At 44.7% G+C, this 17135-nt stretch overlaps 1 protein-coding gene across 2 annotated transcripts in view; it reads right to left on the bottom strand.

The window, feature by feature from the left end:
• Positions 1-1815: 1815 nt before the first annotated feature.
• The window catches only part of Coro1c (coronin 1C), an 89412-nt gene continuing 74092 nt past the window's right edge, over positions 1816-17135 (bottom strand). For both annotated transcript variants that reach the window (XM_008848951.3, XM_008848952.3), the window contains exons 6-11: positions 16579-16698; positions 15227-15331; positions 13142-13287; positions 5790-5847; positions 5230-5475; positions 1816-4141 (exon numbers count right to left, since the gene is read on the bottom strand). In XM_008848951.3, the coding sequence (XP_008847173.1) occupies positions 4022-4141; positions 5230-5475; positions 5790-5847; positions 13142-13287; positions 15227-15331; positions 16579-16698 (795 nt within the window). In that variant the 3' untranslated portion in view covers positions 1816-4021. The remainder of the gene's footprint in view (positions 4142-5229; positions 5476-5789; positions 5848-13141; positions 13288-15226; positions 15332-16578; positions 16699-17135) is intronic.

Consider the following 17135-nt stretch of genomic DNA (forward strand, 5'->3'; position numbering starts at 1 on the left):
TTATCTCTCACTGGTTTCTTCAGACAATATTCCAGATGAGAAATGTGGACGAAAAGGTAATCATAGTTAAGTCGGGAGCCACCTGTGGACCTGTTCTCCAGAAAGGTACAGCCATCTCGTACATATACCTTTAGGCAATAAAGGACCTACCACCCTAGTGCTCTTTGGAGGGCATAGCCTTCTGTTTGGAATAAAGGGCATGGTCTAGCCTGGGCAACAACTATCTCCCCTCTGAGGAAAGTTGTGTCCTTGATGAGGACTCATGCCCATGACCCAATGACATTAGGGCATTTTAGTAGGCTGGCAGAAGGAGAAAGGGCCGTTTAGAGTTAACAGATTTTTAAAAAATATTTTATTAATTTTGTGTATATGTTGCCTGCATGTATGTGAGTGCGCCCGTGTTGTGCAATGCCACGGAGGTCAGAAGAGGGCTTCGGATTCCCCTGGAACTGGAGTTAAGGACGGTTTGTAGCCACCAAGTGGGTGCTGGGAATTGAACCCGGGTCCTCTGCAAGAGCAGTCGGTGCTCTTAACTGCTGGGCCATCTCTCCAGCCCCAAGTTAACAGATTCTTAAGAGCCAACAAAATGTTTTTCTGGACACAGAGCACTAAGTACAGCAAGGGAAGTAACCTCTAAAAAAATGTTCTCCCCAGACAGGGTCTGGCTGGCCGTCTGGGGACAACAGAGAAACCTTTAGGTCTTCTGGCAAAGAATCAGGGTGGCTGAAACCAGAAAACAAGACAGCCGTAAACAGACCACCAGGCCTCTGCCCCTGGCTGGGGGTCTCTGCAGAGCCTGCCAACTTCCCCTTTCTGGGGCTGCCTGCTGCTCTGCTCAGCTGGCTAAAGAAGGGCCTTCCTGTACTTGCTCATCACATCTGAAGCTTAGAGAGAAGGTAAACACCAGGGAATTCAGCTACAAACACTGAAATGTCATCTGAAGATGGTGAAACATAAAAAGGGAAGTTGAAAGAAGCTGTGCAATGAAATTGACACTAAGGACCTGCTGGGAAGACAAATCAGCCAAGTCAAGAGAATCTTACTTCTACTGAAAAAAAAAATCCGTTTTCAAAAGCCCTACCAGGACAGGCATGTAGTCTATATTACTCAGGATCTGGAGGCAGAAGAACCAGGAGTTCAAGGCTATCTGCAACTACATAGCATGTTCAAAGTCAGCCTGGGGTACTTGAGAACTTGTCTCAAAAATACACAGGCCTGAGGATGTAGCTCAGGTGGTAGACTAACACACACAAAGCCCTGGGTTAAAATCTCTAGCACCACTTAAGCCAGGAATGGTGGTGTACTTCTGTAATCCCAGCTTTTAGGAGGTAAAGGCAGGAGAGTCAGAAGTTCAAGGCCATCTCTGTTACATAGTAAATTTGAGGCTGGCCTGAGGTACATAACACCCTGTCTTAAAACACTAAAACAAAGGCTCCAGCAGAGAATCAGCTCCTCCTCCTGACCGTGGTGGCCCATCAGGAAGGCTGGCTGTGTGGCCATCACATGTGATTCTTTCCTCTAAACTATATAGAATTACCATCTTTGCCCCAAGGTAAAGAAGGAATTGGGAGATGAGGAGCTCTGCCCTGGATCACTCTGGTCAAAGGCTGGAGGCAGGATCCATAGGGCAGGTCTGTCAGAATCTGGACCACAGAATTCTCTGAGGCCCCTTCTTAGAGATCAGTTTTTACCTTGGTACTTACCCAGAGAGCAGTGTCCCCTACCTGCTTCTGAGAGCCAGAGCATCTCTGCCTGGCAGAGAGGAAAGGGCTGCCTCACAGAAGCTGAGGTGTGAAAGAAACACAGCACACTGACTTGTAATCAATGTTTTTTATCTTTGAAAATGGAAGCAAGTGTTTTGACAGAACACTATGGCCGCTCTATAAGAGCCAATCTAGGACTAATTCACTGTCCTCCTCCAGGATGTCACGGCTTTAAGAAGACGACAACAAAACAGGAAAAAGAATCCACAATGCTTCAGGGCTGGTTCTCTGAGCCTGGCTGGGCACCCACTCATTAAAGAACTCAGAATCTACAAACTAAGGCCAGGGTGACTCTTTACCCACCCTCTCCTCCCTGAACCACCTTCCCTATGATGCTTCATCACCAGCCCCAACAATTCTATTTACTTAATTAATCTGATACTAGACTCAGAAATTTCTGAATCTGGAAACAAAGGTCCTCAGCAGACTACACTGATAAACAACACCTGTTTGTAAGCCACTCAAATTACTGTTTCTTTTCATTTCATTATCCACCCCAGTGTTAAAAACACACAGACGACACACAAAACCACATGAAACACTCAGATGCCCTGAAGCTGTGAAGCCATTGATCCCTGCACGGTTGGCTAAGAACATGGTACCTTTGCTTGCAAGAGTGCCCAGCCGGCCATGCACTCTCACCAGCTGCCACACTCTACTCCATCCTGACTCCCTGTATACACTTGCTTGCAGCTACCACTGAGCCCACACCAGCACCAGCACGTGCCAAGGCCTTCTTTACATGGTCCCTGACACTATCTGGTTCATGTTCAGTCAGACATTCAGTCCTTCCAGTAAAGACAGGCCTGAAGTCTGCTTTAATAAACATGCAATGTGAGAACATGTAACTGGGACAAAGTTCCTGGTACCCTAGGGATGGTCAGGTGACCAATATCCAGTCTCTGTCCTCTCTAGGTCCAGAGAATGGCTGTGTTCTGTATAACAATGGTCAGGGATGGGGCGAGAGCTGGAGGGCAGATCAGCCTGCTTTGTATGGAGGTGCACGCTACATCTATAGCACATCTTGCACTCCCCTTTCTACTTCCGAACCTTTCCTCCAGTCTCAAAATTCAGGAGCCCCTCAGGCCTCACCTTGCTTACTGCTTGGGCCTGATAGACAGAAGGACAGGCAGGGCTGGCTGGGTGTCTGGGAGAGGTGGCAGCAGAGTGAGGGGAGCAGGACAGGAGCTCTGCGGAGCCACTTCCTCTCCAGCACAGCTCGGGGAGAGCAGGGCTCATGCAGGAAACAGAGGACCACTGGGCAAAGGCTCCGCTCAAAGCTCTCTGATTTCAGTCCCTGCACTATACTAGACAACCTGCTGTGAGGGACAGGAAGCATACTCAACACACATGCGTCCTCTCATCTCAGACGCTCCTGTCCAATATGGACTGAAACCTGAACCACGATGTTCAAGGGATGGATGTGACAGATTCTATGTGTAACAAAACTGCAGAAACACGTGCTAGTTTGGGTTGGATTATAATCGTCTGAAGCACAGGATCAAGAAGCAAAATTCCATTCTGGTACAACCACCCAATTTCTAGAAAAGAGAAAGGAAAGGAAGGAATAGACACATGAGCTTTTTTTAATTAGAAGACTCAACGGAATGAAGGTGTGTGGGTCCATGTGATTGTTTGAGTCTTCCTTCCGTACAGTCATTAGGATGGCCGGGTTTGTGCTGCCAATGATCCAGCACCATGTGGCTAGTGCTGATTGTTCTCATATGAGTGTTTATACAAAATAATTATCTTCATTTAGTTTATAAACATACACAGTGCTGTCCCTTTCAAATTAAGGAAAAAAAAAAAAAACCAGGCAAATACTGCAAAGTAGCAAAATACAAAGAAAAAAAAAGTGACTTTTGGTTTTGGCAACATTAAAACAAGAAAGAAATATACAAAGCATGTGGCATTGGTCCCAGTCATAAAAAATGTGCTTGGGCAGGACACTGACTGGGGGGCAGGGTCATTTTATAAATTCAGATTTTAAAAGTAGTACTTTTGTCTGAAAAGTTCAGTAGGTCACAGAACACCTAAAACATCAAAAACAGCTTTCTGATAAAAAGCTCAGCTTTTGTTTTTGCAAATTTGGGAGAGGAGTTGAGTTCTTACTGGAATGTGGCCTATCGCTGGTTGACAGGTCTGAAATGGAATGTCCCAATGGCAGTGCCTCCCTTTCCACCCTCCCTGGGACCACAACAGCAACCAGCTACCAAGCAGAGTCCTTGCTCCCATTTTTGGAGGGTGGGGCGGGATCTTCAAGCAGCTATCTTTGCCATCTGCTGTTCTAACTTGGAAATGCGCTCATCTTGATTGCAGATTGTGTCTTTTATGGATTTGATCTCTTTTAAAATCTCATCCAACTTGGCTTCATTTTGCTAAGAAAACAAACAGAAATAGGTGGTGATTAGAAAGCCATAAATGAAGATCAACAGTTCAGATGGGGCTTAGAATGTCACTTCCTACTCTAGGAATTGTAAGCCAGTCAAGCTAGGACACCTGGGCTTTATGCAACCGCTGGTGCTAGTCGGGTATGTGAGAGCCCACAGCAAAACCACAGTGCCTCCCTGTGTGACTTTTGGCCCTCTATCTGTGCACCTGGCTGGACAAAGCCTCTAAGGCCACAAACTGCAAGACAAAACCTGATCCTGAAAGGGCTTTCCATGCCCTCACCCCCTTGCCCATCAGGAGCTGCTTCCATTTGTCAGGGTTTGGGAAGACTTCCCCAGAGTCGGAGCCCCTCCCTCTCAGGGAACAAGGTCCCTTGTATTTGCTAGGTCTTCTAAAGAGATCCAGTCTCTCGCCACTTGAGCTTATTCATTTGGAAACCTGTGACCACCCAAGTCCAGGCTGCTGGCTTCTTAGTTAAGGCCCAAAACACAGCTCCTCCAGCCACTCTGGTCAACAGCCCGAGGTGCTCCACACCCCTTTCTCCTTCCTGTGGTACTGTCAGTGGAGCGCCCCTTCTTCCCTGTGGTAGGAATGCCCTCTGCTGGCAGGCTAAGTAGGAACCTTGCCCCCATGGCTCCTGCCAAGGTCACCCTTGTTATTAGCCCCACAAACTGGCAGAGTCTATTGTCACTAGAGCCCTAGGCAAACCTACTCTCACTTCCTTTTCCAGGAAGCTTTACTTCCTGGCTCCTGTGAATACCCATGATGCTTTACTTCTACCCAAATCAGAGAAGGGGAGGAAGGCAGTTAAGAAAACCAGGCAGGGGTCCAGTTCACTCTCGGACATGTGACAGACTAACATCACCACTGGCATTATAAAAGCCAAAGCTAAGGGGGCCTAGCATGCCACACAGCCACCCAGTCCCGTGTCAGGACTTCCTCACACACACTACACATTGGCTTTACTGGAAAATGCCCTGTGTGCACAGCTGGGGCAGTACTTGGCACTGCCCTATGTCATAAAGGGCTTTCTAGAGGACAGGCCAATCCAGCCCGGGCAGCCTGCACTCCTCACCACACTGGCCGCATCTGTGGTCTTCTTGGGAGCACTGATCAGGTCGCACTTCTTATTTGCAGTGGGCTTGCTGTCCAGAATGTTCTTCTTGACTACTTTGAGATCCCTGTTTTTGCCTGGAATGTACCCGTGCTTCAAGGAGATGAGGATCGGATCAGCATTCTTTCCCTCAAACCATTCCTCTGCTTCCAGTGCAGCTTCAGGCCCTGCTGTGTCAGGGTACAGATCATCTTGGAAAAGATCAGACTGCAAGGGAAATTTGGGGAAACCTCTGGTAAGGAAGATGAACGGGCTGAGGCTCACTCTATCTACCCATCCATCTATTTATCTATTTGTGGTGCTAGGGATTGAACCCAGGGCCTTGTGTGTGCAAGGCAAGTGTTCTTCCACTGAGCTATAAACCCCGACGCTTTTCCTTTATTTTTAGATAGGGTCTCACAAAACTGTTCAGATTGGTCATGTACTTCAAATTTTCTCTTATAATCCCTAGTAGCTGGGATTATAGGAACCAGTTAGATTTTCCTTTTGAAACATGTGTTACTTAAAAACTGGGTACTTACCTTCCTGGGAACAGTCATGATAATCGGTTCACACTTTCTCTCATGAAGCTTGAAAAATCTTCAAAGGAGAAATAAAAGTTGTAGTGGGTGACATGTGACAGGCTCAGTATCTACTCTTTAGATTTTACACAACAAATTCTCCCGCACCAACCATCTCCTCTGCCTCCCCAGCCCTAAGCAGAGTCTAGGTTCCCATTTTACAGAAGACTGGGCACATCTAAGCTGAGAAGACTAGTACTGTGAATGATGTCTATGAATGACAGTGATGGTGAAAGGTAATTATCTAGGTGGTGATAGGCTCCAGTGGAAAGCACAGCCACACCGGCAATGTATGTGAAAAAGGCACACACACCTGACAGGAGACAGTGTCTAACCCTGGGTGTCAGATCTTCTGTCACTTTGAGGTGCTGACCAGGTTGATATATAAATAGAACTTTCAGGTATGTGTGCTTATGTTAGTGGGCATGTGTGCATGTGCATGTGTGTGTGTTCTGTAGGCACAGCACACATATAGAGCTCAAAGGACAACTGCTAATGTTCATCCACTGGCATCTTCCGTCCTTTTAAAAACAGTTAACTTTATTATTTGTGCATGTGTGCCTGTGTGTGTGCATGTGCATGATGATGTGTGTGGGTGTGAATACCACAGCATACAAGAGGAGGTCAGAGAACAACTTTGTGGAGCTGGTTCTCTCCTTCCACCTTTACATGGGTTCCGGGGACTAAACTTAGGTTGTCAGGCTTATATGACAAGTGCTTTACCTACTAAGCCATCTTGCCCACATTGCCTTCCAACCTTTTGTTTGATGTAGGTCTCTCATTATTGGCCTCGGACTTTGCCAATATAGATCAAGCAAACTGGCTCGGGGACCTCTAGGGATCTACTTATCCCCACCTCCCATCATGCCATCACTGGGATTACTGGTGTGTGACATGATACGTAGACAGGGCTACCGGCTGAGCCATCTACCCAGCCCTGTAAGCAGAACTTTTTTTTTTTAAAAGGAGGGGCTGGGAGATAGCTCAGTGGTTAAGAGCACTGACTGCTCTTGCAGAAGACCTGGGTTCGATTCCCAGCATGCACATAGCAGCTAAGAACTGTCACTGTCTTTAACTCCAGTTCCAGGGGATCCAATGCCCTCTTCTGACCTCTGCAGGCATTGCATGACATGGGTGCACTCACATACATACAGGCAATACACTCATACATATAAAATAAAAATAATAAGTAAAATAGTTTTAAAAGTAAAAAAGAAAAGGAAGCTAGATATGATGGTGCAGGTCTGTGACCTCAGTACTTGAGAGGTTCAGTCAGAAGGATGGACATGAGTTTGAGGTCAGCCGAGACTACACAGCAAATGTCAAGACTTTCAAAAGAAAGGAAAGAAAAGGAACATAAAGCTAAGCAACATGCATATTGTATTAAGAAAGGTAAAGTTTCTAATTCAGAGATGGGGGGTACAATTTTAATAACTTATAACAAACAAAACCAGAAACTTCCCTTATGATGAAAGTGATAAGGGGAAGTCAGTGTTTCTCCAGCAGGATGGGGCTAACCAAGCTTTCTCTCAAGCCCTTGGTAAGAGAGGCAAACAAAGGGAGCATCTGGTCAGACCACCAGATCCAGCAACTGACATGGAGGGGGAACTGGCTGATGTGAGCAAAACAAGGAAGCGCCCTCTGGTGAGAGGCAAAGCCAAGCAAGGCTCTGGCTGGCAAAGGTGTCTGCAATAGCAGTCTTCTGTAACCAGGACTCCTTAAGACCTGCAATTTTTTTTTTTTTTTTGGTCTTTTTGAGACAGGATCTCCCTGTAGCCCCAGCTATCCTGGAGCTCATTATGTAGACCAGGCTGGCCTTGAACTCATAGAGATCTGCCTGCCTCTGCCTCCCGAGTGCTGGGATTAAAGGCATGCGCCACTACGCCCAGCAAGACTTGCTATTTTAAGAGAAAGGTAAACCAAAAATTTTTCCAGACTGATTTAATGAAAACTATAGGTGGTACAGTGGCAGATACACTGCCTCAGCACAGACTGCAATCTCCAGGGCACCACAACTCCTGACTTCAAGTTTTTTTTGTACACCACATGAGGACAGAAATAACCCCCACTGCTCAGGGCTGCCATGAGAAGTCAGAGGCAGCCCATGCAGTTAGCAGTTTCCAATACAGAATCAACACTCAACAAAGAACTGGGAGGTGCTCTTACCTTGGACAACAGTAAAGTAAATGTGTTTCTAAATACTCTATGCAATTTTAAGTCAGATTCAATTTATTTTGAACCACAATCTGATAAGTTAGGTTTGAACCATAATTTTTTTTTTAAATCTGAAACTTGGGGCTGGAGAATGGCTCAGTGGCCAAGAGTATTGCTGCTCTTGCAGAGGACCCAGGTTTAGTTCCTAGCATCCACAGAGAGGCTAACAACTGTCCAAAACTCCAGTTCCTGAGGATATGACACTCTCTTCTGGCCTCCACAGGCACTGTGTGTATGTGAGGCACTTACATACACGCAGGCAAAACTTCATATACATTAAAAAAATGTCTGAAGCTGGGCCAGGTCTAATGGAGCACACCTTTCATCCCAGCACTGAGGAAGCAGAGGCAGGCAGAGCTCCCTGAGTTCCAGGCCAGCTTGGACTACATAGTTGAATTTCAGGCCAAGTACAACTATATAGTGAGATCCTGTCTCAAGAAACCAAATCAAACCAAAACAACAAAAAAAAAATCTGCAGCTTTCCATCATAACCCCATGTATTTTTACCAAAGAATAACACAAAAAAGGCTTTAAATTTTTTTTTATTGAATTTTTGTGCATTTCATACAGAACATCTCAATCATCTTTATATCCCCTTCCCCACTGGCCCCCTCTCATAAGCGCCCCCACTGGAATTCATACATTCCGTCCTTTGTGTTAAGGCCCATCAAGTCAAGTCAGTATGTCCCCCAGACATCCCTCAGTTCAAGTTTATCCACGAAGGTCTAGTAAGCCTATCCAGAGTTCTTCCTTTCAAGAAGATCAGCCCTTCCTCACCCAGCAGCAATCAGCTGCCAATAATTCTTCAACCAAGATTGGGGCCTGCTGTCCATTCCCACAGTTCTGTGCTGAGTTTTTGTCTGCATAGGTTTTGTGTGTGCTGACACCATTGCTGTAGGTTCATATGAGAAGGGTCCCAGGAGCCTATAGGACTATTTCTACATGGTCAAACACCTCCTCCCTGGCTCTTCCATCTTTCTTCTCCCTCTTCCTCAATGGTCCCTGAGCCCTGGGTGGGCATATTTTAATATAGGAGTCCTGTATAAGGACCTATATTCTGTATACTTATTTTCTGTTTTGGCCATTTGTGACCTTTTGTGTTCCTGGTCCTCTGTTGCATGGGGGAGCTTCATTGATGAAACTTGAAAGATACATTAGTGTTCTCTTCATCCCTTGGTCTATATTCCATGAACCTTAGGTATAGAGGTTGAATTGTAGATGTGCCACTTAAGCTGCAGCAATTCACAGATAATCTCTGTGTTTGACCAGCTGTGAAACTCTGTAATAATCTCTGTTGAAAGGAAGCTTCTTTGATAGGTGGTAACTGGGATACTTGTCTGTAAATTTAAAGATTCATATTTTGCACATAGTAATTATATTTGTCTAGGGATGTGACAGCCTTGAGGTTTTCTCCAAGATCTATGATCACCTCTTCAGCTATGCATATTTGGCTAGGTTTACAGCACCACACGAGTTTCCTCCCATTGAGTGGGCTTTAAGGCCAATTAGGTTGCTGTTGATTACCCCCAAGATAAAAGTGCCACTACTGCATTAATATAATTTGCTGTGCTGGTCACTGATGTGTTTTTTTAGGCCTTGAAGCTGGGGTTGGACCATCAATTGATGTTCTCCCTTAGCAGCTTGTATAGTGCTCTCCAAAACTATGAGAGCCAGCCTTCAGGGGAGGTGGCTTCCGGGTCAATTCCAGCTCCACTGCTCCAAATTCTGTATCCGAAGTATGTCCTGTCTTCAGCAAACAGGGTCTTACCTTCAAGTTCTGGGAAGCAATTAGGGACTTTGGCAATAGGCTGTGTAATTTTGGTAGTCTCTTGGACTACTCTGTGGGTGAACCACTCAAAGGAAGGTTTCTCCTGTCTGGCACTGTTTCTTGTTATATAGCCTTCAGCTACACATATAAACTCATGCAGAGATATTGTTTGTGTAAATTTTCAGTAGGTTTTTAGACTAATATGATTCCCTTTTTTTTTTATACTAGTTAGGCACTATTTATGTCTCCTCCCTCTCTCTCCCTGTCTGGCCCTCCCTCCACGTCCTCCCCATTTTCAGTATGATAATATCCCTACTTTTCCCATTTCTCCCTTGATAATTTGTCTGCTATGGTTCCACCTCTCTCTCTTCTTCCCCCTTTCCCCTATAGTTCCTTGTATAGCCCTAGGCCTCCCTCTCCCCCTCCCATTTAACAACCCCCATTTTACACACTTCTCCCTCAGTAACACCTGTCTCCTAGGGTTCCTTCTTTCCCTTTACCTCCCTGGTTACTTTGCATTTTCCTGGTTCCTGCAGTTACATCAGGATATGCACTCACTTATAAGGATTTGGTGCTGGGATCCACAAATGAGGGAGAGCATATGCCGTTTGTTGTTCTGAGTCTGTGTTACTTCACTTGATATAACAGTTTCTAGATCCATCCATTTACCTGCAAATTTCATTACTTCATCTTTCTTTACTGCTGAGTAGAACTTCATTGTGTAAATGTACCACATTTTTGTTATCTACTCTTTGGTTGAGGGACCCTTAGGTTGCTTCCATCTCATAGTGTTGTGAAAAGAGCAGCAGCAAACATGGTTTTACAAGTGTCTCTACAATAGGATGAGTCCTTTGGGTATATGCCAAGGAGTGGTATAACCAGATCATATTGGAGGTTCATTTTCTTTTTAGTTTTTTAAGAGTTCTCCACACTGTTTTCCATAGGGGTTGCACAAGTTTGCAATCCCACTAGCAGTGAATGAGTGTTCCCCTTTCTCCACATCCTCACCAGCATTTAGTATCATTTGTTCTCTTGATCTTAGCCAGTCTGCCTGTGGTAGGATGGAATCTTAAGGTGGTTTTACTTTAATTTCCCTAATTACTAACGATGTTGAATACTTTTAAGATGTTTCTTAGACATCTTTTGAGACAGGGTCTCCCTGTAGCCCCAGCTGGCCTGGAACTTGCTATGTACACCAGGCTGGCCTTGAACTCACAGAGATCCACCTGCCTCTGCCTCCCAGGTGCTGGGACCACGCCTAGCTGATGCTTTGTCTTTTGAGTTCTTTATATATTCTGGATGTTAAACTTCTGTCAGATGTGTTCCTGGTGAAGATTTTCTCCCAGTCTGTGGGTTGCCTCTTCACTTTTTTCGTTGTTTCTTTTGCTGTACAGAAGCCTTTTAGCTTAATGAGGTCCCACTTGTTGATTATTGACTTTAATTCCTGAGCAACTGATGTTCCATTTAGAAAGTCCTTTACAATACCCTGACCTTGTAGGTTACTGCCAATGTTTTCTTCTAACAGTTTGAGTTTCAAACTTCACATTGAGGTCTTTGATCTACTTGGAGTTGACTTTTATGCAAGGTGAAAGATAAGGGTCAAGTTTCATTCTTCTACAGGTGGAGATCCAGTTTTGTCTGCACCATTTGTTAAAGATGCTGTCTTTCCTCCACTGCGTGTTCTTGGTGCCTCTGTCAGATATCAGGTGGCTGAAATTATGTGTACTCATGTTTGGGTCTTCAATTACATTCCATTGATCTACGTGTCTGTTTTTGTGCTAGTTTCATGCTGTTTTTATGACCACAGCTCTGTAATATAGTTTTGAGATCTGGTACAGTAATCCCCACAGCATTGTTCTTTGTGCTCAGGGTTGCTTTGGCTACCCAGGGTCTTTTGTACTTCCATATGAATTTTAGGATTTTTTTTTCTAATTTTGTGTATGTCATGGGGATTTTGACTGGGATTGCACTGAATCACAAAAAAGGTTTATAAAAATTAAATCCCAGCTGGGCGTGGTAGTGCACACTTGTAGTCCCAGCACTTGGGAGGCAGAGGCAGGAGGATCTCTGTGAGTTCAAGGCCGGCCTGGTCTACATAGTGAGTTCTGGGGCTACAGGGAGACCCTGTCTCAAAAAGACCAAAAAAAAAAATCCCTATTGTTTTAGAAAAATGTATTATTATTATTATTATTATTATCATCATCATTATTGACAGGGGTAGCCCAAGCTCTCCTTGAACTTGTTAAGTAATCAAGGACATTCTTTTTATAAAAAATATATTTATTTATTTTTGTATGTATAAACATACTTGTGTGTGAATGTATGTGTATGGAATGCAGAGGACCAACTCAGGAATCAGTCCTCCCCTTCCACCCTGTTTGAGGCAGGATCTCTTGTTTTCCATTGTGCTGTGCACTAGCTGGCTTGGGAGCTTCTGGTGCTTCTCTTATCTCTGCCTCCCACCTCACATAGGAGTGTTAAGACAGACACCTGCTACCATGTCCAGCTTTTCACATATGTCAAGGATCTAAACTCAGGTCATTAGGCTTCTGCTGCAAGCATTTTTACCCACAGAGTCAAACTCTGACCGCCCCCCAAATGATCTTGAACTCCTGATCCTCCTGCCTCCACCTCCTGAATGCTGGGATTGCAGGCATGCATCGCCAGGCCTGGCTCAAGATGTCTTAACTCTTATTCATGTGACCAGAGCAGCAAACTTTAAGTCCACATAAAGTGTTATGCCAATGTGCAGTTTGAGTATGTATTTATGGGTGTGGTGCTCTTTTGTTGTTCAACATGGCAGTGGACAGTCTCTTTTCTAGTGAAAAGAAAGCTGCCCCACTAGGAGCCCACTAGTGCTGCAGGGTTAGTTTTAAAATACAGGGAAGTATAGAGGCAGAAACCATTATCACAGAACTGAACTTGCTGATCGAGCTGACCCATACCTCACCAGAGGAGCACTGGCTTCTCTGGTTTAGGACCAACAACACCTACAATCCAGAGTGGAAGTTGTTCTTCCTTGCAGGGCAGGAGCCCCCACATCTCTTTCCATTCCAGAGCCAGGCTCTCACCTGCTTGCCCACCAAGAAGCACTGCTGCAGCCTCAGTATGAAGGTAGACGGTATAAGTTTCCCTACTTCAGTGGGCGTGCAATATACTCAGTCACGCTAACTGCTATACTCCATTGTAAGGGCGGTCATGAGATCTAATCAACTTGAATCACACACATGCAGTAGAAAGACTCAGCATTACACAGTACTTGGAGTTGACCTGCTCTGGCATGGCCCAGTTGGCACTAATAATGGGAAGCTTTATAGCTTCAATTCTTTACCTGGCAATCTCACATTTGTTAACATCAAGTCCACGCTTACTCATGTAGCCCATCCCTCTCTGAGGCTCTTTGCTGCTGAATGTGTTGAGGTAGTGGACATATGGGGATTCATCCGTGATTTCAAAATACCGGATACTGCTATCACCCTATAAGAAACCAGAGACATGTCAGTGTCCACGTTAACTAAAGCATTTAGTCATTGTGGGTATCTCAACCCACAACCCCAGTCATTGTCGGTATCTACAACCCCAGCATTCATGGGAGTCCACCTTCTGTAGCCAGACCTTTGCTCTCTCCAAAGATCACTATCCTAAAGAGTATGACAGTTGTCTTTTCCACCAAGATTAGCCCTTTCCTACGTAGAATTATCTAGCAAGCTCTGGAAGAGGTCTCCTTTGCTTCTACTCCCCTGGGCCTACAAATTAGGTCAGGGTTAGGACAGAATATTAATGTTCCCCATAAAAACTACCCTGTAGTTCACTTCAAAAATCAAGCAAAAGGTAGGAGTATGGTCAAGGGCATAATCACCCATCTAAGAGTTCATTCCCTGGCCAGAGCAGCATTGGTCAGACCCAAGGATATGAACAACAGACAATCCAAGGATGATCTTTAGAAACTTTCAAAAGTACCACTACAATATCTTTTTGCCATATGTACAAATCTATGATCATGCTGCTTAGAGTGGTCAGATACTTTTGGCAATCCACCTGGCAGATGCTAGGCTAGGTATAAGTGACAGTTATAGTTACACCAACATGAACAATAAAGGCAACCCAGTCTAAGGACACACACAGACATGCACAGAGAGACAGGCAGACAGACAGACACATGGAAGCCAGGCGGCATCTTGCCCTACTACTTATTTTCAGTTTCCATTTGTCTCAGTGGTTTAAAGATCTACATCAGTAGAAAGAAGCTAAACATACACCAGTCATTTTCCATACTCCAAATAATTTTCCTCCTCATGTAATACTCCCTGGGAAACTGCTCATTGTTGGTTTTGACACTGTCTGTGACAACCCTGAGGCCTATACTTAACAGCTGTTAACATCTGAGGGAAGGTAACCTTTAAGGAAATAGACAAGATCTCAAATTCTACGTAACTGACCTAGAAAATGCAAAGCAACTCTACAGTGCAGCAGGCTCTATCATCACCAGCAAGGGGCTAGCTGACAGGTATGGGACAGATGGACGACCCCCTGCCCCTTTTGGATTTTTTGAGGCAGAGTCTCATGTAGTCCAGGCTGGGCTTGACTCGATTCTCCTCCTGCCACCTCCCAAGTGCTGGGATTACAAGCATGTGCCACCATGCCTGGCAAGAGCCTTCTTTTGTTTGAAAGTTATTTCACCTATAAAAAGGTGTAGGGATGACTAAATGGGCAAAAGAATAAGGAGTTTGGAGGTTAGCACCCATGAAAGTAAAATTATGACAACAGCAAAGCTGTTAGCAAAACTGGGTCTAGCTAGTTCAATTCATGAGGCAGGAGGAAGGTGTTCTGAGTGCAGTGTGGTATCTTTCTGTAATAGTTATTGCCCCATGAAACTGGTCGGGACATTTATCTTCAAGCACAGGGCCTAATGCTGAATTCCAGAAACCAGAACCATTTTGGAGAGCTGTGAGCCCTCACACCTGTACATACTATTCCCTTTACCAACCCAGGCAAGAGACAGTGCACACATACTTGCTGATCTAGGGTTACCAAACTGGTTTCAGTCTTAGATGTGACAGCCCATCCCCAATAGCAATCCTGACAGCTGTGAAACATCCATCATGCAGCTCCGGGAGAAGAGAGCAAACAGCAGCACGTTCTCTTCTTTCCCACAGAGCCAAGTGAAGAGCTCCATTCAGTCCCTGTCCCGACTCCCAGTTCAGTCAAAAGCACTGACCATGACATGTGATCACTATACAAACGGCAGGCTCAAGACCCAAAGCATACCACCATCATCTATCCTACTATCTGGTGGAGACACAAATCAGAAAAAACTACAGAGTTTAAACAATGCAGTCCACTGCCTACCTTCTAAATCTCTAGAGGAACTCTTCTAGGGTCAACCTAAAAATCAAACATCGAAGCCACTGTTTACCTTTCCACATAAGTAAATGATGCTGGTGTCAGGGTCATAGAAAGGCAGCAACACCCCATTGCTCGTGTCCATTTCATGAAGAGCAATTGGTTCCTGCATATTTTTCTGAAAACAAATCAATAGAGGTTTATTTATACACACATGTACACACATTTTTAAAAGACAAATTCCTGTAACCTTACTATATATTCTTTGACTTAAAGGAAGCCATTTGCTTAGCATTAACCTAAATTTTGATCAATGTGAATGTTTTCTTTTAATTTTTTATTTATTATTTTTATTTTATGTGTATGCGTGTATTGCCTGTATATAAGTATACCTGTGTCGTACAATGCCCATGGAGGTCAGAAGAGGCTGTCGGATCCCCTGGGACTGGAGTTATGGACAGTTGTTAGCTGCCATGTGGGTGCTGGGATTTGAACCTAGGTCTTCTGCAAGAACAACCAGTGTCCTTAACTGCTGAGCCATTTCTCCAGGCCCCAATGTGAATACTTTCAAACACTTAAATTTCATAGAGATCAAATTCACTGATCACTATGGTGATCTGAGCACATAATCAATACAAACACTGGTATGATTCCACAACAAAGATGGTAGCCTTTTCTCTTTGTAACTAGTTTCTTTTTTAAGCATTATTTTTTCTATAAAAGATTTCATTTTTGAAAATTACGTGTCTGTGTGTCTGTGTGGGGTTATGTGCACATGTGTACAATTGTTTGTAGAGTCCAGAAGAGGGCATTGGATCCTGGAAAGCAGAGTTGCAGGTAGTTGTGAACAACCTGACATGGGTATTGGGAACAGAACCCAGATCTTCTACAAGAACAGCAAGTGCTTGTAACCACTAGGTCATCTCTCAAGCTCCCTCTTTTCTTATTATAAAGCAAGTATATGTATTTATAAAAAGTTAGGGAACAAAGAGCCTAAAAATCACCCTATTTCCCACAATTCTGCAGTCCAGCAGATGGCTGGAGGCATCACACTAGCTAAGCAGTTTAGAAGTCTTTTTTTAACCATTTATATCAGTTACAAACATTTTCCTAAGTAGGATTATTTTGTTTTGAATGCTTGATCACAGTCTTTATGCAACATAAGAATAATGAACTTATTTCCCAAATATAAAAGGCTCTGTATACTCTTAACAGGCAGCCAGCAGGATCTTGGGAGCACCACATGCACATTTCGGAGGTGGACTTGCCAGTGAGCCACCACTGAGGATGAGAACTTTGCATTCAATATAAGACAGCAGGAGCTTAAAAACCACATTAAGAGCCCTTAACCCCTTACCATCCCAGAACCTCACTCAGATCTGAGAGAACACTGCAGAAAGAGAGAAAAGGCTGGGAAGAGCTTACCGGATTCCAGAGTGCCAGCTGCCGCTCGCTCATGCGGCTAAAGCCAGTGGTGAAAACGTTGCCATCAGCCAGGAAGATGGCTCGCATGGGTCTGGCTCCTTCATGTGCTTTCTCCTTCTCCTGGAGAGGAGAGAGAGCAATGCATATTTCACATATTCAAGCTGTAACAAGGGAAGGTGAGTGGAAAGCTCACAAGTGGAACCCATTTTCACTCTGTGGGCCATTCATGTTCTCCTGGGCTAGACTTCAGTGTGAATCCATCACCCCTCCTCATGAAACAATACTAAGAGCCCCAGCAAGCAAGAGTACCAGGATCCGACTCAAGAGCCTCATTCCTTCTACCTGCTGCCAACCCAGTCCAGCACTGCAGATACAGAGACATACAAGGACTCTGCCAAACATCTGTTTCTCAAGGAGATGACAACCTGCAGGCTGGGAACAGCCTACAATTTCAGCAGCATCATAGGATATAAGGAAGGCTATGCTACTTAAGCCTTCTCTGGTTAATGAGAATGCGTCAGTATCCATCCCTGGAAGATGCTGGTAGACAAAAACAG

The sequence above is a fragment of the Nannospalax galili genome, unplaced genomic scaffold (genome assembly GCF_000622305.1).
Source record: "Nannospalax galili isolate Female #2095 unplaced genomic scaffold, S.galili_v1.0 scaffold103, whole genome shotgun sequence".
Classification (NCBI taxonomy): Eukaryota; Metazoa; Chordata; class Mammalia; order Rodentia; family Spalacidae; genus Nannospalax; species Nannospalax galili.